Source organism: Verticillium nonalfalfae, assembly GCF_003724135.2.
Source record: "Verticillium nonalfalfae strain VnAa140/NRRL 66861 chromosome Unknown scaffold_145, whole genome shotgun sequence".
In the NCBI taxonomy this organism is placed as follows: domain Eukaryota; kingdom Fungi; phylum Ascomycota; class Sordariomycetes; order Glomerellales; family Plectosphaerellaceae; genus Verticillium; species Verticillium nonalfalfae.
The window spans coordinates 37,339-58,218 of record NW_021167370.1 but is presented as its reverse complement, the minus strand read 5'-3'; the positions used below and the strand labels follow the sequence as shown (position 1 = coordinate 58,218).

The following is a 20,880-nucleotide window of genomic DNA, read 5'->3' as shown; positions in this document are numbered from 1 at the left end:
GAAGACTCAAATTGAATGCAGCTGCTACTGACTCGGAGATCATATATACCTTTCGCGATTGATCGACTTCTTTGCGGATCTCATGAACTGGCAATATCAAGCTGGTGGCGCGCCAGTCTGCCGTATCACCCATTAGGAAGGTCGTAGATGTCGGCAACACCAAGCGGCCAACCAGCTCCGACCATGTCCTCTCACATCCATTCAGGCTCCACCCCCGCTGCGCTTCTCAGCCATCTCACCTCTTCTCCCGCTCTTCTATGCCGGCCACGTCGGGCCCATTGGCACTTTACTGTGCCGTTAGTACCTTGTTCAAGGATTCATAGCCCCTCTAATCGACAGTGTGTCAGCGACGATGGGGCACAGCCAAGGTTCGGTCGAACCTACATGCGCTTGCGTCGAGTGTAACGGCACCTGCCTCTTTCTATCAACCGCCAAGCCTCTCCATCTTCGAGAGAAACGTCATGGATCAGCAGCATTGGTGAATCAGAAGGCGAGGACAGCTGCCACCCGTCCCCTCGCGGGAGAACTTCAACGCGGGGTTCAGGGCAAGGCACCTCACTTGCTGGGATCTGGCACAGCATGAAGGACCGACATGGCCGCCATTTGTCCAATCCATGCAGGGATCTTCTGCTCTTAAAGAACAACTGCCTGCCGCAGAGGCAGGTGAGGAGGTGATGCCCGCCTGTCTTTCGAGCCCTCTCTTGTTCCCGTCACTCCTACGGCACATCTCACGTTAGCCATGAAGTTCGTCGCCTGCCTCGCTGCCGCTGCCGTGCCCCTGGCATCGGCTCGGCGTCTTGCCCCTCGTGAGGCCAGGGTCCTCTACGATGGCTTTAAGGTCTTTGAGATTGAAGCACCGGAGGGCGTCGACGCCATTATGGAGAAAATCGCCAACATCGACTTCATCGACGTCGACGAGGGTTCGCCTGACAGTTACAGCGTCGCCGTGGCTCCCGAGTCGGTCAAGGACTTTGAGGCTCTCGGCCTGAAGCATGTTGTGGTCCACGAGGATCTCGGCGCCGATATCCTTCTTGAGGGTGACCTACAGCCTTATGCCAGCAGGAAGCTCTCGAGGGCCTCCTCCGAGGCGCTTTCTGCTGATCTCCCTGGCATCGAGTGGTTCAATGCGTATCACGCGTACGCCGACCATGTCGACTACATCGAAGACCTGCACTACGCCTTCCCCGACAACTCTGAACTCGTCGTCGCCGGCAAGTCGTATGAGGGGCGCGACATTCACGGTATTCACCTGTGGGGCAAGGGCGGTAAGAGCTCGAAGCCTGCGATTGTAAGGTCTCCCCTTCGGGCATGGATGAAAGACACGACTGACCGAAATCCCCTACAGTACTGGCACTCCACGACGCACGCCCGCGAGTGGATCACCACCATGACGGTCGAGTACTTCCTCTACCAGCTCATCTCCGGCTACCTCGCCTCGGACGCCGAGGTCACCGCCCTCCTCAACGCCTACGACTTCTACGTCCTCCCCGTCGTCAACCCAGATGGCTTCATCCACTCGCAGACGACCGACCGCCTTTGGCGCAAGAACAGACAGCCGCGCTGCAACCAAGCCTGCATCGGCACCGACCTCAACCGCAACTGGCCGCACTACTGGAACGTCACCGGCGGCGCCAGCGACGACCCATGCGCGCAGTCCTACCGTGGTCTAAGTCCCGGCGACACGCCCGAGATGGCGTCCTTCACGGCCTACACGGACAAGGTCGCGTCGGCACACCCCGACGGCATCAAGTTCTTCGTCGACTGGCACGCGTTTGGCCACATCATCCTCATGCCCTACGGCGGCAACTGCTCGCTGCGCGTTGCCAACTATGACCGCCAGATGGAGCTGGCCCGCCAGACCACCGCCATCATTGAGAGCGTCGCCGGCAGCAAGTACAGGTACGGTCCCGTGTGCGACGTCTTGTATGCCGCGAGCGGCGGCTCGATGGACTACGTCTATGACATTGCTGGCGCCGACATTGCCTGGGGTTGGGAGCTCAGTCCGGCGAACGAGGCTGCCGGTGGCTTCGTGCTGCCAGCGGAGAAGATCCTGGCAACAGCCCAGGAGAACTGGAAAGGTGTCAAGTGGCTATTGACCCAGCTCTGATGTCGTGGTTTCGTGACTTGAGCAATAGAAATCGAAGAGCGGAATGATGTACATGTACTCAATATTTGGAAGCATGCGCGCCGTGTACCTCATGCCAAGCAAGTATTAAGGACTGGGTTTGGTGACATATACCACCATGCCACAGGAGCTCACACCTGTAGTTCATCCGTGAGGTAACCTCTGGAGCTATGTCTTCCGCATACCCACATCAATGCAAGCGGGAACACAAAAACTTTCAGAAAGACAGCTGTTCGTTGCAATGTCGTGCCCATACCCCGTCAAAGCGCCGGATCGCCCCATCCGCAAAGCTTCGTAGCCTCCATGACAAGGCCAAACTTGCACAGCGAGTCGTGCGAACCGCCAGAGTGAAGCAGGGATGAAGCACCAGAGCCAGACTCATATCGAAGCACCTGCCCTCGCGCGGATTTGCCGCAATCGCTCCGTGGCACGATGATCCCAGCCCCATGAAGCGGCAAGGCTATCAAGCTGTCGTGACCGGAGCAACGATCGACCGGGCCGTCCGGCCAGTCATGGTGGGAAAATGGCTCCGCGATCCCTCAAGTCGATCAACATGACGTCTCAAAAGACGACTCGCAGGAAAAGACTACTTCACCCACCTCCTTCTCCTGTTTGATGTGTGTTCGTCATTTGCCCGGTGGTGGGCGACAGAGCCCACTGGTTTCCGTTTCGGGGCCCGCCATCAGACGACTTTTCCAGTGCTGCGGTCCGAGAGGTGCTGTCACCGTCGAAGCCCCCACCTCCTCCCTCTTCTTCACTCTCCGTCTCCGAGATGCGATTCAGCGGCGGAGAGCAGAAGAGATCAAGTTGGAGGTGACGTTGAGGGAAAATAAAGTTTCCCCATTCGAAACAGCCCCCGTAGTGACGAGCACAGACGAGAGAGAGCAGGGGGCGTCGCGGCGCCGTCAAACGGGTTCGTCGGATGTGGCGCGCTGTCGCATTGCTATGCCGCATTGGGCTGTTAGAGACACAAGGTGCGTTGCACAATGGGCGCTTGAAAGGTAGCCAGATTGGGGTGTGCTGTGACCCTTTTTCTTTTCTGCTCATTGTCCCGGACACTTGATGAGGAGAGTTTTTGCCTGCATTCGGGTGGTTCGTTTCGTGGGGCGAGAAGGTTGGCGGGCGGGTTGCGGGTCGAGCGCGGAAAGGAATATCCCTGGCGTGACTTTGGCTTTGAAGGGGACTTCGGGGAATCTAGATCGAGATGGATGGCCTTTCGGTAAGATGGTTGAGATGGTCGGTTTCTCCCGTGGTCTGTGGTGATGGCGGTAGTGGTGGCAGTCATGCGATACAAAAGGGAGCGAGAAGCCCAACTTCATCTGTGAGATGTGGCATTCGGCGAAAGGTATGCAGTGTTTTCCGGTCTTGGGTCCTTCTTAATCTTGATATTTAATCTTGTCTTTCATAGTGTTCATCCATCATGAGCTGGCCACGGTTTCCCAGCTTGGTCTGGGCCATCGTCATATGTGCCAACCTAGTTCAGTCTGCCACGACCACGTCAAGCCAGACTGCCTCGCAGACCAACAATGCCCTTCATCCCTGGGTCACGATGGCCCCCGATGGCGCGACTCGTACGGTCACGCCTACAATCGATGGCGACGACACAATCTCGGCCTACAATGGCCCAACAGCTCTCCCCACCGCCTTCAGCGACGGCTCCGGGGCTTTCCTCGTCTGCGACGAAGCTTCGGGGTCAGGTGGATTGTATTTCCCCTTTTGTGCCTCGGAAAAGGATAAGGAGGTGGCCGCAGGGAGCACATACTTCAGTGAGCAGCAGCATCTCCTCTTCTGGCATTCAGGCAATGAGTCCCTAACGTGCTGCAGTCACCTGGGATGCAGAGCACTTTGAAGATCCTGGCCGCGGCGTCGTTGTCGAGGGCGCCCTGACTAACCACGACGGCGTCATCGAGGACCAGGCCTTCTCCTCCGGGCCCATCGTCGCCTCCGAGGGCTTCTATGCCTGGACCATCAGCGAGACGGACCCCAAGAGCTGGAAGCAGATGGACGTCCAGCTCTACCTCGTCTATGAGAACGGCACCTCAGCCCGCAACCGCATCTCCGGCCCCAAGCTGAGCATTACGCCGCCCAAGCAAAAGTCGTCCTTCCAGCTCTCCTTCGTCATCCTGCCGGTCTCCTTCATCTGTTTGGCATTGATGGTCGCCGCCGTCTTTGTGACAGTGCGCATACGGAAGCGCCGCGCCGCAAGGAGGCAGAACGGCGGGTGGAACGGCATCAGCAGCGCGGATCTCGAGTCCAAGGATACAAAGAAGAGCATGGCTGCCGACGACGACTTTACCTGGTCGGCAGGCGGGGCCGAGATTGCGCCTCCGAAGCCTGCTTTCAATTTCGACGCCACGAAGCTGAACCCTCTCAAGAGGATCCGCTCGCTGAGGCGGCCGGTTGTAAACTTTACCATTGCCAGCCCGACGGCTGAGGGCCCGAAACCAGCGAGCTCGGTGTAATTCTGGCAATGATTTTGATGTTGTGAAGGTATGGGACAAAAGATGGCATGTAAAACAAGCGATTGTCAAATCAAGCGGGCGTTTCCAATCGTTTTATCATTATCAGATGATGCTGCGCATTGTCGTTTCGGGCGGGTCCCAGACGACATCTTTGATGCCGAGCCGGTGCCTGGATGGAATCGTCATAGATTTTGTTGCACCGTTCGTCGTTGACGAGGAGGGTAGTTCGAGATCGGCTTCGGGTGCTATGAGTAACAATGGGCGCCAGTCTTTACCTTGTTCCACTGTTCCGGCCCGATTCCCTTCGTCTGTCTGATGCCGGTGCATACCGACTGCTGCCTCGGCCCTCGTGCTGATACACTCGTAGAGCAGTCGAGCATCGTCCACTGACCCAGCGTGATACAGGCCCACGCCAAGTGACGCCAGGGCTAGAGGATCTCCAGTACCATACGGCGTGAAGGCGTTGCCAACATTGTTCACCGAGAGGCAGGCGTTGATTTGGTAGTCTTTGATAAGTGATGGGACGTTGAGCGTTCCCCGGGGCCGACGGTGATGAAAGTCCTGACTGGCGTCATCGTTACCCGCAGGACGTCCCATCATGTACAGATCACTCGATGGCAGCCCGACAAAGTAGACTGGCAACTTGGACGTGTGAATCCTGTCGGCGAGCTGCTGGAGTCTCTCCCGCGGTACCTCGGTGAGCCTGGTGGCGTGGCCGAGAACCACGGTCTTGCAATTTGCTTTCGTGGCCCACGCATATCCCTCGAGGCATTCAATGGCGGTCTGAATGTGGCCGATGTCCACTGAGCCTGGTTGGCCAAGATTGTACTCAATATGAAAGTCGAGATGCAGGTCACGTTGGAGCGCTGTCGCCACTGCCCACGCAATGTTTCGACCGCTGGCATCATCGTTGTCCTCGACGTAAGGCGTCGTGCCGAGGGCGTCAATCGAGTCAATGTACTCCTCAAGAGCAACTTCCAATGCTTCACGATTTTTCGTTCCGTGTGCAGTGGAAAATAAAGGGTCTTGAGCGAATATGCATATCTGGACGTTGATGAGATGGCGGAAATCCTTCTTCAGGCGGACTGCTGTGACAAGAGGTGCGACACCAGTGACGTGGTCGACTTCGACGAATGCCCGGAGGGACGTGATCCCCTGCTTGTAACTTGTCGCTAGGAGCTGAGAACCGCGGAGGTAGAGGTCTGCTTCGGTGTAGCGAGATTTGGCTTTGGATGTATTGGTAAGGGCCTCCTCAAACGTGCCAGACGTTGGGGCTAGGTCGGAGTAGCCAGGGTGGTCAGAGGACGCGACGCGGTTGCACGTCAGCAAATATGCCTTGTCCAGGTGGATGTGAGGGTGACAGAGTGTAGGCAGCAGGAGACTTGATGGCCCCGACGCGTCTGCCGCAGGAATCTTGGACTCGACAACGCCATCAATAACTGTGATGTCCCAAGCTGCGTTATCATGCTCGAATGGGATAACGACATTGTTGAGCTGCATCTTGAGCGAAGGTCGTTGCGACCGGTATTCTAATGTTGAGTGATTTTTCCTTATTGCATTTCAGTTTGGCAAAGTCTGGTAAATGCCTGGTGGAAGGTAAGAGAGACGTGAGTTGATTCGACAAGTGAGTGTTCCACGATGTTACAAACGTGCATGATGTCATGAGGACAGACAAGCAAAGTGCTTCAAACAATCGACAAACACCTGGGCTCTATGAAGCAGCATTGAAATAAAACCCGAGCTCCAGTATGGTCAGGATCAACCAATACTCTATTTTCTGGCTGTAACTCTATATCGTTGCTGCCGACTTGAACACAGTATTATTTTGATCCCCGAGAAGGTGGGGTATGGTGATGGGATTACACCGAGATGGACGGTTCACCGAAGTCACCGACCCCGGTCCACTGATATCGGTCAGTGCAATCAGCATCCCGCACAGACCACTCTCCACACACAATGGTCAGGGCTTAGAGCCCCAATCTTAGCGAAACCCCGTCCCTCCACTCGCTGCAGCACCTGGCCCCGATCCGACCACCACCGAAAAGTTTCTGTCGATTCTTTCGTGAGAACTTCATTCCGATCAACCAGCACCCAACGCCCAGCCAGCTGCCAGTCAAGATGTCCGCCCAGAACAAGATCGCCCCCAACAGCCCCTCGAGGGCCTCCCCCTCGGAGCTTGAGCAGAACATTGCTCAGGCTCTGTACGACCTCGAGACGAACACCGCCGATCTCAAGGTCGCTCTGCGCCCTCTGCAGTTCGTCTCCGCCCGTGAGGTAAGAACGACTTGAAAAAACAGATACTCTCTCCCTCTATGGATCGCAACACGAATCCTGTTCCCACACTACCGACAAACTGCCTCCACGCGCGACGAACCCGGTTCCAATTGCCATCTGCCAGCAATCAAAACCCCCGCCTTATGCGAACATACCCTGAGTACGATGGTGGCCATTCGTCTTGGCTACCTCACCCCTCAAAAGGGCAGAGCATCGATCGGGGGCGCTCAGTAGGCGACGGACCGGAAAAGTCTTGCGCTGGATGGTTGGAGTGTATAAGAAAGAGAAGATATCCTGCCCACACAAGATACTACTCTATAGTGGAACAGGACGGGAAGCGGTCCAAGGTTTCGTCCTGGAGCTCGCATGCTGATTTCTGGTCTTGTTTAGATCGAGGTTGGCCACGGCAAGAAGGCTATTGTCATCTTTGTCCCCGTCCCTTCCCTGCAGGGCTTCCACCGCGTCCAGCAGCGGTATGTTACCCCAACCCAGTTCTCCTCAACCTGTGCAACACGTGCTGATGTAGTGTAGCCTCACCCGTGAGCTCGAGAAGAAGTTCTCCGACCGCCACGTCCTCTTCCTCGCCTCGCGCCGCATCCTCCCCCGCCCCAAGCGCTCCAGCCGCTCCCGCAACACCCAGAAGCAGAAGCGCCCCCACAGCCGTACCCTCACCGCTGTCCACGACGCTATCCTGTCCGACCTCGTCTACCCCGTCGAGATCGTCGGCAAGCGTCTCCGCACCAAGGAGGACGGCAACAAGCTCCTCAAGGTTGTCCTTGACGAGAAGGAGCGTGGCGGTGTTGACTACCGCCTCGACACCTACGCCGAGGTCTACCGCAAGCTCACCGGCCGTGGTGTCAACTTCGAGTTCCCCCAGTCCGGCTCCACCGACTACTAAACGTGTCGCCCTCGGATCGGGAGATCTGATTGCGACATGTTGGTACCGGCGGCGTAGTTGGGTCTTCATGGATTGGCATTCGGGAGTTTTCCTTTCATCTTGACGTCGTCAGACTTTTACGACTGGAAGAGGTAGATGATTCCCGGCCTGCCCTCGCGCGTGCGCGTGCGTGAGCAGCAGCAGCGTATGGTCACGCACAACGACTGGTTGGTCAAAAATGGGCTCGGCGTCTAGAGTGTAGCATGAAAATTCAGAGCAGGCTGCCAAACATGCATTGACGAACGTAATGATTTCTTCCTTTTAATTCTGACGAATGCGGCAACATAACTGTGATATGATGGGGGTATCGTTGTCATTTGTGTGTTTATCATAAGAGCACAAACACTCGAGCTATGTCTGGCTTATCCTTCCCACCCCGAGTACGCACCAATATGCCAACTCGCGCTTCTCCTTGGCCTCTTTCTCCTTGCCGGGCGCTGCGCCCACCTCGTTCTGCGCCTCAGCCTCCCACTCAATCCGCACAAACATGGGTATCTCCAGCACATCCTCGTCCTCCTTCAGTGGGTTCCTGTCGGGCTCTCCGCCGTCTGGACCCGCCGTCACGAGATCCAGCCTCAACGAGGCCGGCACGACCTCCACAACCACGCTTACCCAGTTCCGCCCCCTTTCCCAGATCTTGCCCGGCTCGGGCTGCTGCTGCCCTGCAGCCCCCTCCTCGCCCCTGCGCCGCCTTTCCTCGCCTTTGAGCGCGTCGTCCCACATGTCGGTGTTGGCGTCAATCTCGAACTGAGGGCACAGCACCGTCACAGTGCTGGGGAATCGTCCCGGCGTTTTCGCCGGTGTCGCGAGGGTCACCTTGACCGCCTCAAAAATGGGATTCTTGAACGTGAGAAGGTACTGCGCCGGCTTGAGGGGCGCGAGCCAGAGCTCCTGAGGCACAGGAGGCCGCATCGCTGAGGGAATGTTACCAGCTTCGGAGTGAAGCGGCCGTATGGAAATGGTGGGGATGTAACTCCCCGCGACGAGGCGGATACGGAAGCGCGTGTTGGAGATCTTGGCCTCGGGCTTGCTGATAATGTGTCGACAGAGCGGACAGCGCTTGGATCGCTTCGTGCGTAGAAGGTAGGGAATCGGGCGGAGCTCGGAGGCGAAGCGGACGGGTGTGGGCTGGGATGCGTTTTGCTCGGCTGTGACCGTGTCGTCGACCGTGGACTCGCGCAGCTGCGCGATACGGGCTGAATCGTCCAGGTTGGCAACCTTCAGACCATCATCCAGGTCAAGCGCCTCGCGCATGATGGGTATCTTGCTCCGCGACTGTTTGTGGCTGGTGTGTGTGCCCGTATAGATGCTCATGATGCGTGAGAGAGACCCTGGAGACGCAATGCCCAGGTCACTGAAGGACGACAGGCCCGCCGCCTGGGGATTCGAATTCGCCAGTTGGGTTTGGTAAAAGGTCTTGAGTTGCGCGAAGTGAAGCTCATGGTCAACATCCTCGCTCTTCAGCGGTGTTTCAGCCCACGCCTCCTTGTCTTTCCTGCGTTCCTTGTACTCTTTGGCGGTCAGACGTGCCTGTCCTCCGTTGTTGATCTTGGCGAGCTGTTGGTATATTCCATTCGGCTTATCGAACTTGATCCCAATCTCGGCAGAGCTCCATTGGCAGTAGGAGCAACTGAGAATGTATGGTCCGGCTGGAGGGGCGGCACCTTCAGCAGCGAGAAGACTTCGATCGGGGGGTGTTTCTAGGCTCGTCACAGCAAGAGGCCCAATGCAACATGGACACTGGAAGCAGCTTCTTGTGCATCTGGGGAACAATCAGTTCACTCCTCAGAGTCTGCCACACTTGAGCAGCGTCTCGAACGTACCTATTACCCTCACTCTTGAGGTTGCTGCTGGGTACCTCGAAGAGGCAATTAGGGCAGTAATATGTGACTATCTCTTCGTTGACACATCTGGGGCATCGTATTTGATGGCAGTCTTCGCAGTAGTTAAGATACTCAAGGGGGTAGAGACTGTAGTTCGCGCGGGGAGCTCTTGGGTCAAAAGTTCGATCATCGTCGGGCTCTCCTTTGGCTGCCGAGCTGTCGGCTGCCGGGCTAGAATCGGAGCATGGGCATTGGATATAGCTATATGGTGTCAATGGTGCCATGATGTAGGCAAGTAGTCAGAAATGGCCAAGCGCGGCAAGTGTGAAGGCCTCCAGCCACCAATGTTGCATTCTAGCATCAGATTTCGAGCTGGAAGCTATCAGAGCGCGTTCACCGCGCCCGCTGCACAGCATCACCAAGAACTGTGGGACTTATCGGACATAGATAAGATAGAGAACCTCCTTATCCAACACATCAGCTCAGACCCTCAATAATCCAGGGCTTCCTTCCCCGCTCTATTGAACTAGTAGATCCAAACCACCGTACCTGCTATCAACAAGATGCTTCGTCGGCAATTTGACTCTTCAATCAAGCCCCGTTAGATGGCATGACCCGAAATTCTGGGATTCATCGGCCGTGGCAGTGGATGCCCTTGTGAATGCAGGGACGGAGTACCCAGGGCTGTTCAACACAAGCCTCAGACCATGATGGAACTATCGACGAGCTGCATCGTGTCTCGACTGGCCCATCCCCATGTCGTCTAGGCTCCCCTGGTTGAGATGCCTTTTCTTGTGCGACTGACTGGTTCATCCATCGGCCAGCTCAGCCAGCCTTCGCTGCGGTCCACCTCAGACTCTCGATCCCGACCTCGCTTGGTCACCCGTTGCTCGTGTGGTGGTCCAGCGAAACTTATCACACCACAGCGTCTAGGCCGCGAGCTGAGGTTTCTTGCAGGTCAAAGCAGTCTAGCGTCAAGGCCTTCCCGCCAGTCTAGATGCATCATAAACTCTGGCCCCGCGGGGTCAATGGCCCCCTCGATGCCTTTTTACCATGTGGTTTTGATGTCGGCAATCTCACGCTTATGTGCGCCTGTATCCCAAGCTTCGTGACGCCAAAGCTGGATCAACAACACACCATCCCGCTCACCCGCTACTGGTTCAGCTCTTGGGCTTGCATCAGTGTGTCGGACATCGCTTCCTCCACAACCCCTGCTGTCCGCTGGGCCAAATGGTCTGGCCTGTCTGCCTCTGGGGCTATTGCCACGTTGATGCCCTGAGCCAGAGTAATTTTGCGAGTCTCAGCGCGTGTCTTGAGGGCCCAGCCTGGCCCCTAATTGCCCCTTTTCTGGCGGCGGATGCTTGCCACGTTCACGCACTCACACTTTGGATTGCTCATCTACATCTTATGCTGCTTCGTCGCGCGAGGCGTAACACAAGACGGCGGTCGAGTCCGGGAGTGCTGGCGTCCGTCGACCAGTGGGCATGCGGGAACTCTCAGACCCGGAGAACTATTCACAACGTCTACAGGGATACTTGCCAAGATGAGGCACATTCACTGAAGGTTGATAGCAAACTCGGCGATGACGTCTTATTTCCATGGCTTGAGATGGCCTCGCAAGAATGCTCCGCCGCTGGGACAATACAAGAGGAATGATGTACTGGCGTGTCTGGTTCCAAAAGTGGCCTTCAGCATGTACTGCTCATCATGGTCAAGCTCCAGTGGGGTTCTTCCCCCAATCTATCTGCCCAGCTGCCAAGACAGCTGGAACGTCGACATCCGACGGCGCTAACAAGCTGCTCCAAGTGTTGATCTTGCACCCTGGATTCGCTTCGGCCAACCTTGTCATGCCCTCCGGCGAATGAGATCTGGACCCTGGCCTGAGATCGCTTCGCTGCCAGCTCGGTTCCGATGCCTAGCTTTGGCGATCTCTAATATTCGGGACCTGTAGGCTCCAAAGTGAAAGGTCACCAGCATGATTTGAATGACATCAACCAATCTCGTCCCACGGTATGAGCATTACTGAGCACTCAGCAGTCCTTGATCACCATGGTCTGACACTGGTGAACAAGACAGACACACACCGCTCTCCTGTGGCTTCAAACTCAGCCTGGGAACAATGCAGCTCTCCCGCATATCGGAGCTGGTCAAGGTGTTTAGCAACTGAGACCGTTTGCGGTCTGCGAGTGCAACAGCAGTAAACCAGCTGCAGCAAAAGCAGCAAACGCACGGTTGCGGCAACGCCTAGCTTCCAGCTGGTGACTACCCAGCCAACTGGGCGACCAACTGCAAAGATGCTCGCGCTCGCAGGGGCCAACAACCACTAGTCGATACCGCTCTGGCTCGGGCTGCACTTGGCTTGACGCCATCGCAGCACGTTCCCTCGCGTCTGCTCCTCAGCCTAGACAAACGGATGTTGCTAGTCTCACATGGCCTGCAGCTATCTAACACTTGTGGTCAGGATGATCTCAATAGTCATGGCATATAATCGACCCTCTGCCCCTTGCTCGCGTCGCCATGTGAATACTTTGCCGTGACTGAAAGGAGACGCTTAGAACTAAAATCTGGCATACTGGAAATGCCGATACAGCGTCCCCAAGTTATCCTGCAGCCAGCCATGTACACGAACGCCGTATCGACTTGATCACTACGAAACACAGCCGCACGCAATATTTACGCAGATCTCCACAGGGGCCTTGCATACTCACGCACATCGTCATTGGCTTTCGGCGATCAACACAAGCAGACATTCGGGCTGGGCGCTTTCGGACCACTCCTTGCCCGTGGAATCTGGGCTACGCCTCAGCTTACCACCCACACCTTTCCAGCTCACCCTGGCACCCAGTCGGCCGCTCCCCAAGCTAGGTGGTTGATTCCATTATAGAGCCAGCAGCTCCTGCACCAAGCGGAGCGACTCTTGTCGAGATGGATCCTCCTCCTGAGTATCGATTTTCGTTACCTCCATATTGCATGGCCAACCGCACATATCGAACAACGAGAACTGGGGATGTCATGGATGAACGTCTGCCTGGAAACAGCAACGTCAAGCGGTGGGACGGCGCTGCACGGGCATGCGCCGATTGGGACAGCCTCCGTCGTGTAAGTGAACCATGCTTCCAGAATCAACCACGCAGTTGCGAAATGTCAAAAAACTGATCAAACCAATAATAGGATCCCGAACTGTGGTTTCGAGGTGGGAATTGCTTCGTTCACCTCTATGGAAAGGGCCAGTCTCGACGCGGCCCAGCATTCAAGGTGCCGTTTGGTGGCTTGCTGTCGGCCAAATGTCACCCGTTGATCCAAAGATTCATCGCGCGCGACATGCCTGAGTCGCCCGGATCTCTCTTCGACCCGTACGATGACCTTGATCAATGGCATTATCTGAACCCTACCCGCAAAGTCGATCTCTACATTCCAGCGCCGCCTGCAGCCAACAAGCAGGACGCATTCCTCTACCATTTGGCAACCCGCAACCTATTCGCTTGGGTTTTCAATCGTTCGGTTGTCGGGGATCACTTGGGCACCGCCCTAATCAACCTGTTGAGCAGCATGTCTGAATTCAGAAACGATGATGAGGATCATGTCGGTGACCTATTGGATTATCTGGACGAAGAAGGATATCTTGACATACGCAACCAGCCCATCCACGCACTCGCCCTGCTGAGAATGGCTGAGACATTTCAGATCAGAGACATTTTCACTGATGCGTTCTGCCACTGCGTTGGAATGAGTGACCGTTTGCCCTCAACCCCAGAGTGGCAGGTATGTTCGACCCTGAGCACTCGGCGTGTATTGCAAGTCAAATACTGACCCCCCCACAGCTTGTCAGTTCACCAACAAGACGATCTATACGACGCGCAAAAGCCGACATGGACGCCAGACTCAACAAAGCCAGCTCGATGCTGCGTACCTTTCTCGAAGACGAGCTTTCTGAAACTCATCTAGGCCTCCCTGCTGGAGGTCGAGCTCACATGGAGCGATTCCGCTCTTTCCTTCTCTCTTTTTACAGCACCAAGCTCGGATACTATCCGCCAACGCCGGCCGATGGCCGGAGCTCAGCATTTGAGCCCGAGATCTATCGCATCATGTGCGACGATTTTGAGGCGCTATACGAACTGCTTGTAAACGACGATTTTACTTCAGCCGGAAGCATCCCGCTCCTTGCTCAAGGCGGCATCTGCGCGGTTCAGAGTGTCCACGCCTTCGATGCACGCTACGATTTCAAGTCTCTCGACCACCCCCTGCCGCTGCTTCCTGAAGTTCCGACAACGCCCACCAGCCGGAGGATCCCGTGGCTGTCACGCAGTGATAAGCTCAAGCCCGACAATCGACTTGTCCTGCATGCCGCCCAGGTCAAGGCTTCGAACCACGGCAAAGTCGACATATTGCGGAACGATCTCGTGCGCGCCTACCGCAAGTTCGAGGAGCAGTCCGTGGCGCCTCTCACCAAGGTGGACCGCAATGAAAAGATCAGCCTGGTAGACGTGCGAAAGGTGCGATGGATTCTGGTATACGCCATTTACCAGGTGCTCCGCAACTGCACCGACGTTCCCGATGAGGTCAACGACATTGATGCGGACTACAACCTGGCCGTGTCGCCGGATTACCTCCCTTCTTGGAACGAGGAAAATGGAGTCCTCGGCTACCAATCCAACAGCACCAGTGCTATCTCATCTTCCGCAGTTTCAATGTGCAGTCCGAGTGCAATGGCGACGCCGACCGAGTTCAAGATTGAGCCGGACATCGACTACTTCACCATTCACCGCGACGAAGAGAAAAAGGAGAACAGAAGATCAATGATATCTCGTGTTAAGAGCACGCCTCCTCGTGCCCTGAGCATTGGCAAAAGTATTTCGCGGAATAGTACTCTTCGGCGATCCATTAGTATTTTCAAAGGCTTCCACGGCCCGGCGGAACCAACAGAACCGACTCCCAGAAAGTCATCGTATCACGAGATTGTGGTCCATGGCTATGGCAACGGTACCAACTCGGTTAACATGAACGCCATGGTCAAGACACCATCGCCAATCTTGATGATTCCCCAGGTTTCCACGGCAGCTAGAGCCCTGTCGACATCATCGAAGAGCAGTATCGAGTCGACCGCCGACAGCAACGGTGGCTCTGTCGACACCGCAGCATCGTCGGCCCCTCCGACAAGCCCGAAGGCTGCACTCGCAATTCCTGCGGCCGCGCCAAACGATGAAAACTCACCCCCCATCCTCAGTCCGATCCCGATCCGGGACCGTCGACGAGAGGTGCTGTCTCTCATGATCCCGACGGCTCCCGCGATCCCGATCCCGCCTCGGAGACGGCCTGTGAGCGTGGCACCCGAGACTTTCGGGTCAAACTATGCGGTCGACTATGAAGCCCTCGTCGAGGAAGAGCGCGAACGCGCCGCCCTCTCGCCCGCGCCGCTGCGCATCCGCAAAAGCCTGCTTGGCCCGTTCTCGGCATCGGCGTCGCACCTACCGCGCGACGCCAATGCCTGGCAGCCGTACGTCGGCGACGATTCGGCGGCGAGCGCGAGCGACGTGAGACCCATGTGGGAGCAGTTCAACGACCTCGGCGGCCTCATGGCGCCTGTGGCGGTCTCCATGAGGGCGTGACAGGGAAGCCAACTCATTTGACTTGGCCCCTTTCCACACTGGAGTGACCATTCTCCGATTTCCTTCCTTTCACGAAAACGAGAGATCACGAATCGTATCTCTGGACTATCATTTGAAAATTTCTTTTGTGCTTTGGACCGATATTATACCCGATACCCCATTCTTTCTTGGTCGGGCTGCGGGGCAGCATTAGGTGGACGATGACGGTGTCCCTGAGCAGTGCTTGGATGCAGGTAATGACGGGGAACGAAGGCTTGGGAACCATCATGTTGTATTTTTACCATAATCAATGACAGTGTGGACATAATTCTGATTTCGCGCACGGCGTCGCGAATGTAAAATGCTCGTCAATGTTATAAATGACATGTGGAAATGGACGTTCCTAGTATGTCAATCACGTTGCAGTAATATACTCCATGTATTTGGCTCCCGCCATGGAAATAGGGCACGTGGCATCCGCAAATGGTCCATATCACCTGTCTAGCCACATGTGCACCATGTGTGCGCTTTGACAGGACACACCACGATGTACATCTACTCCTTCTTCGCCCTCTTCGTCTCCGGGGCCAGACCATCAAGGATCTCGCCGCCGAGCGACATAATCATGTACGACGAGCCGACAAGCCACGCGCCACTGCAGACAAGAGGTCAGCCTCTATGCCGTCAAGCTTTAGGAAGGGGGGCCCAGAAGAAGACTCACTTTGGGATGATCCACAGGAAAATAAGATCCAGCGCCGTGTTGTGCCCGATATAGGCAAAGCCAGAGTAATACTCCTTCATCCAGTAGAGAACCGTCTTGCTGAGGGTCATGACAGCCGCACTGAAGCCAATGAGCACGGCGGCGCCGCCCTCGCGGCCGGTGACGACGCGGCGGCCGGCGGGACCCTCGGCGGGCGAGGGGGCGCCGCGACGCAGACACAGCCACAGGTAGGCGAGGTACATGAGCGTCTCGATGATGTTGAGGAAGGCCTGGGCGGCGGTGAAGCCGTCGCCGGCCTCGTAGGCCTGCAGGCCGTAGACGCCGTCGATGCGGCCGTAGAGCTCGTAGGGGGTCCAGAGGGGCGCGTGCCAGGCGCCGCCGGGCATCGAGTGTGGGCGCAGCATGACGTAGCCCGTGTCCCAGGCGACGAGGGGCAGGGAGACGGCGAGCCAGGCGAGGGTCAAGTTCGAGGGACGGTGCGACCAGGCGGACGCGACGAGGGCGGCAGAGCGTTTTGTTGCCGTCGTCTTGGAGGGAGAGGAGGGCGGGGAGGACATGGTGGTGGAGCGTGTCGAGACCATGATGGGAGATGCTGCTTTCTGCGAGGGGCGGATGGGTGTGAGTTATCGATGGCTGTTGCTGGTGTTGCTCTGTCGTGATGGTTGGTATCCGGGGGTCAATCGAAACGTGATGGTTCAAGAAGGAGAAGAATGACCCTGAACTCGGTATCGTCGGACGTCGATATGATGAAAACGGGGCATCGAGACGGAGGGATTGTCGTGCCGTGACATCGCGCGCAAAGTCAGAAGCTTCGAACGTAACTGCCCCCCCGATGGGCCCCTCTCCTCTGTTGTCCTCCATCCCCTCACTCTTTCTTCACCTGTCCCTGCCATGCTTGCCCCAAGCGCACACACATAGGTACGTGACAGAGGCGTGTTAGGTGCCGGGTCGGTCGAGCAGTTGGGCCGAGGCGGGGGACATCATGAGACATGGAAGCCCTCCTGCCCTCCTGGACCCCTTGAGCAATGGGAATTCGCGACCATGATTGGCCCTAGGACTTTCGGGTGACGGTGTTCCGTCGGACGTTGGAGGTATTGGGGGGGTCGTGCTTGGCTCGAGCGGCGGGTGGCAGCTGCTCCTGGTGACGGCGATGGGCCACAAAATCTGGGGAAAGATCGACTGTGCTGACCTTCGGCCGGCCAGTCAGTGTTTGATGCTCCTTCTGCCTCTCCAAGTTGTCCATGAACACTGCCATCAGTGCTTTCCGTCCTCTATGACCTGCCCCAGTCATCGACGACTTTCTCATGCTGCTCGCCCAAATTCCTTGAAAGCCGTCAGACAAATGAACAGCTCGATCGCGAGGCGACCCTTCTGAGAGCTCAGAGCTTCCGGCCACCTCACGAATCGTCGTTTGCTCACTACCGTCCGTAGCATTGAATCTTCGAATCGGACGCCTCAACATGGCCATTTATGCCGACCTGCATGACATATCAATGAAAAGCTCCGCCAACGTTCCGGGAAATTCCCCCAAAAGTCAGCAGCGAGCATTCTGAGCGTGGACGCACACGTCGGAGGGCTGGTGCGGCACGTACGTGGGGACCCCTGTTGCTCTGGCCCACGAGTAGGGCTGTGATTCTGCTTTGTTGGAGGAATCCTCTGAGAGGCCTTCTCATTCTCCATCTGCCTTGAAGCTGCGAGGAAGCGGGGTCCATCGATGGTCAGTAGTTTGTGCCATGTCGACAATGTCTTGTCCGTCGCACTGCTCGGGTCAGTATTCAGCTTCCACTGTTCTCTGGCATCGGCTTGAAGTGGCGGTCTGCTCTGGCAGGGCGTGCTGCTATGGACATGACCACGCAACAGCAATGCGAATACGGACCCTGACCCCAAACAATCCTTCGCCTGTCGAGCGAGGCCCTGTACAGGGAAGGCGGCGCAGGCTCGGCGAATGCGCCGCCTACTTCCAGCTGTTGCCGACGACGTGAAGTGGTCTTGAACGAGGTGGCGGAGCAACTATCCCAGCAAGCATCATCCTACAGGCCGAAAATATATGTGCTGTCAGGGTGACAGGTCGTTCGTACATAAGACATGTTGCCAGCCACGAATGAATCCCGCGCTCTACTCCTCGCACTGCCAACTGTATCATCAACATGACCAGCCAACCCGAACAAAAAGTCAAGTCTCTTCTTACGCCACTGGATGCAAAGGCCGACACAGCTGTTACGGCGGCAGCGCCCCGACTGCCCCGCACCGACGATCCCATCTTCAAGCCTCGCGAGCCACCACAGCACGCGAGGAAGAAGGAATCGACACTGGGCCAGCCCCAAGTCTTCGTCGACAAGGTCAGCATCTGGGCCAATCTGGCGCAGATGGGCACCAGTACCGTGCGACTCTTGAAAGAAGCGATCAACAACTGAGCATTCCTGGCAAGCGCGCTTCAAGGTGCTTTGCGCCTTCGCGGCCTTGTGGCTCAGTGCTCCCCTGGTGGCTACTTCAGTGGTGGTTGGCTATCCAGGCATGTGACACCTTTCGACGCATTGCAAGCCACAGCACAACTTCCGCAACCAAGTGAGGTGTCACTCCAGCCTGGGCCACAAGCTGACGACTGCGTTCAGATTGGATTTGAGACACCTGATCCCCCCAGTGAAGTTGCTGGGTTGCACAGCACACGAAGAAGCAACGTGCTTCAATAGACTGGGACGATCAGTCACTGTCACCGCTTCCCTTTGGCAGCCTCTGCATCCTGCTACATCCTTGCGTTTTGATGACATTGCATTCCACGACGCCAATGACCATGGCCGACCACCCACCAGCCCGGTCCCGACAAGCCGTTTGCCATTGTCGGATAAGACAGCCTGGCCAGCCGAACCAGCCGAAAGCGACGTCTTAGATCGCAACGATGAAAGACCAACGAACAAGTCGCCGTTCGACACATCCCGCTGCCGTCGACGCACCTCAACGCCAACCCCCCCTTCTCCCATGTTTCACTCGCCTGTTCCCTTGTGAGGGCAAGTATCTGAAGTCGTTTGTCGGCTGCGGTCACAGTAGTCGCCGGCAGTGACCGAGTACCCAGCAGGACATCTGCATCTCCGACGGAAATCTTTGTCACCAGTTTCTTAGATTCGCATCTTTCTTTCGTGGCAAGTCAGGTATTTGCAGTAGTACGTCACCGTTAGGTGTTCGAGCGATACTAGCTAGAGAATTGGACCTGATTGTATTGGACCCCGAAACCCACAATGTCCGAGTGTCGCAGTGTGGCCTGCCAATTGTGCACGATCTGATCGGCATCTGGATCCGTGTCTTCGCCAGCAACAGGATTAGAGTTGGCGCCGGCGTCCATCGGATGGTCCGCCGCGAACGCCCCCCCATGCATCAGTCCACCCTTGGGAAGGCTGTACCGCGGGCGCCATCCGGCTTTCTTCTACCTCGCAACCTGCTGCTGGCGGGTAGGCTTTTTTTTTTTCCTTGTCATGATTCAATTGACTGTCTTCGCTGCATCTGTGTGTTCGGGAGGCTGACCGTGTTCGGTGCCCGAAATTTCTACATCTTGACCTCGTGTGTCGCCTCGCATTCTGCGCGCTACGCATGTACTGATGATAGCCGTCAACGCCCGACCACCGCTGTCAAGACCGAAATGTCCGACAGCCCGGGAGGCACGCTTGTGCCGCCCTGGTACAAGCCCAACCCGCCGAATCGAGATGAGGAGAACATCGCGAGTATCTTTTGGGGCTTCACGCTAGGACTGGGTGTCTGGACCGGTACCAAGGCGATCCAGCAGACCATGGCGACGCTGAACAAGATACACCGAGTCAACGCCTACATTGCGCTGATATGGGCCGAGTGGATTTCCTGCATGATCATTGGCATCATCTCTTGGATCTTCCTTCGAGGATGGTTCGGCCCCAGGTGAGCAAGACGACCGTGAACCTCATTCTTGAAGAGATCTGTGATGCTGACGTCTGACAGCTTTGAGTTCTTCTTCTTCGTCCGTAAGTCATGCCGGAGACAAACCCGATTGATTATAGAAGCTCTGTTCGCAAACATTTTGCTGACCGCGCCAGTCGTCTTCTGGTCGATCCAGGTTCAGTGCCTCATGCAAATCATCATAAATCGCATCGCCCTCCTCATGCACGTTCCAGCTCACGCAACTCGTCTCAAATGGGGTGTGTTCCTCGTGCTGCTGGCCATCAACATCAGCGTCTTTTGCGTTTGGATCCCTGCACGCCTGCAGATCAGCGAGGGCATCATTCATGCTAATAACATCTGGGACCGCATCGAGAAGGGCATCTTCCTCATCATTGATTTAGGGCTCAACCTCGCATTCATCTATCTTGTCAGGTCGCGACTGATCGCGTCCGGTCTGACCAAGTACACCGTGCTGTTTCGTTTCAACCTGGCCATGATCTGCATCTCCATGTCTCTCGATATCATGATCATCGGCCTCATGTCTTTGCCGAATACCTTCATGTGGGTAACTTATTTCTATGTTTGCCCTCTCTGGTGCTAAGTGTCACAGCTATGCCCAATTCCACCCTCTTGCCTATCTCGCCAAACTCCACATTGAGATGAACATGGCCCAGCTCATCGCCAAGGTCGTCAAGGCCTCTCACGAAATCAACTCGTTCGAAAGTCATCTCCAGCACAGCACCGTACGGCGCAGCGAATCGACCAAGAGGACAATACCGAAAAGGGTTTCTGGCTTCTTCGGGAACCTGTGTTCCAAGAATGCCGAAGACCTCTCGAAGCGGCGTGACACCCCTGTGGACCTCGAGCCTGCCCCGTCAGCGATGTACCACCCGTCGACCAGTTCTTCCACCCGTGCGACTCCGCCGCCGCATGAGGACCGCGTTCACACGCTTGACAACGTACCCGAAACGGGCGTCGGCACATGGACCACGAAGAAATTCCTACGACTCAGTCTGAGAAGTACCTCAGTTTGAAAGCTCGAAACTCATG

General features: G+C 56.4%; 9 protein-coding genes across 9 annotated transcripts; 6 read left to right on the top strand and 3 right to left on the bottom strand.

Annotated features, from left to right (window-relative positions):
• Nucleotides 1-739: 739 nt before the first annotated feature.
• CPB2_1 (corticosteroid- binding protein) lies at nt 740-2,107 on the top strand (the record flags this gene model as incomplete). The annotated part of the gene is made up of 2 exons (XM_028636223.1): nt 740-1,288; nt 1,346-2,107. 2 exons carry the CDS (start codon nt 740-742, stop codon nt 2,105-2,107), a joined length of 1,311 nt encoding a protein of 436 aa, XP_028491511.1.
• Nucleotides 2,108-3,545: 1,438 nt separating this feature from the next.
• Nucleotides 3,546-4,587, top strand: D7B24_002006 (uncharacterized protein; the record flags this gene model as incomplete). The annotated part of the gene is made up of 2 exons (XM_028636222.1): nt 3,546-3,891; nt 3,950-4,587. 2 exons carry the CDS (start codon nt 3,546-3,548, stop codon nt 4,585-4,587), a joined length of 984 nt encoding a protein of 327 aa, XP_028491510.1.
• A 102-nt stretch (nt 4,588-4,689) lies between these two features.
• D7B24_002005 (uncharacterized protein) lies at nt 4,690-6,087 on the bottom strand (the record flags this gene model as incomplete). The annotated part of the gene is made up of 1 exon (XM_028636221.1): nt 4,690-6,087. The coding sequence occupies one exon, from the start codon at nt 6,085-6,087 to the stop codon at nt 4,690-4,692; it is 1,398 nt and encodes a 465-aa protein (XP_028491509.1).
• A 618-nt stretch (nt 6,088-6,705) lies between these two features.
• On the top strand, nt 6,706-7,759 carry RPS7 (40S ribosomal protein; the record flags this gene model as incomplete). The annotated part of the gene is made up of 3 exons (XM_028636220.1): nt 6,706-6,861; nt 7,252-7,334; nt 7,393-7,759. The coding sequence occupies 3 exons, from the start codon at nt 6,706-6,708 to the stop codon at nt 7,757-7,759; spliced, it is 606 nt and encodes a 201-aa protein (XP_028491508.1).
• Nucleotides 7,760-8,149: 390 nt separating this feature from the next.
• DCTN4 (Dynactin subunit 4) lies at nt 8,150-9,905 on the bottom strand (the record flags this gene model as incomplete). The annotated part of the gene is made up of 2 exons (XM_028636219.1): nt 8,150-9,560; nt 9,622-9,905. The coding sequence occupies 2 exons, from the start codon at nt 9,903-9,905 to the stop codon at nt 8,150-8,152; spliced, it is 1,695 nt and encodes a 564-aa protein (XP_028491507.1).
• Nucleotides 9,906-12,546: 2,641 nt separating this feature from the next.
• Nucleotides 12,547-15,227, top strand: D7B24_002002 (uncharacterized protein; the record flags this gene model as incomplete). The annotated part of the gene is made up of 3 exons (XM_028636218.1): nt 12,547-12,720; nt 12,793-13,383; nt 13,443-15,227. The coding sequence occupies 3 exons, from the start codon at nt 12,547-12,549 to the stop codon at nt 15,225-15,227; spliced, it is 2,550 nt and encodes an 849-aa protein (XP_028491506.1).
• A 534-nt stretch (nt 15,228-15,761) lies between these two features.
• On the bottom strand, nt 15,762-16,484 carry D7B24_002001 (uncharacterized protein; the record flags this gene model as incomplete). The annotated part of the gene is made up of 2 exons (XM_028636217.1): nt 15,762-15,861; nt 15,928-16,484. 2 exons carry the CDS (start codon nt 16,482-16,484, stop codon nt 15,762-15,764), a joined length of 657 nt encoding a protein of 218 aa, XP_028491505.1.
• A 1,590-nt stretch (nt 16,485-18,074) lies between these two features.
• On the top strand, nt 18,075-18,341 carry D7B24_002000 (uncharacterized protein; the record flags this gene model as incomplete). The annotated part of the gene is made up of 1 exon (XM_028636216.1): nt 18,075-18,341. The coding sequence occupies one exon, from the start codon at nt 18,075-18,077 to the stop codon at nt 18,339-18,341; it is 267 nt and encodes an 88-aa protein (XP_028491504.1).
• Nucleotides 18,342-19,558: 1,217 nt separating this feature from the next.
• D7B24_001999 (uncharacterized protein) lies at nt 19,559-20,864 on the top strand (the record flags this gene model as incomplete). Its single annotated transcript, XM_028636215.1, has 4 exons — nt 19,559-19,830; nt 19,891-19,913; nt 19,986-20,391; nt 20,441-20,864. 4 exons carry the CDS (start codon nt 19,559-19,561, stop codon nt 20,862-20,864), a joined length of 1,125 nt encoding a protein of 374 aa, XP_028491503.1.
• Between the last annotated feature and the right edge of the window lie 16 nt (nt 20,865-20,880).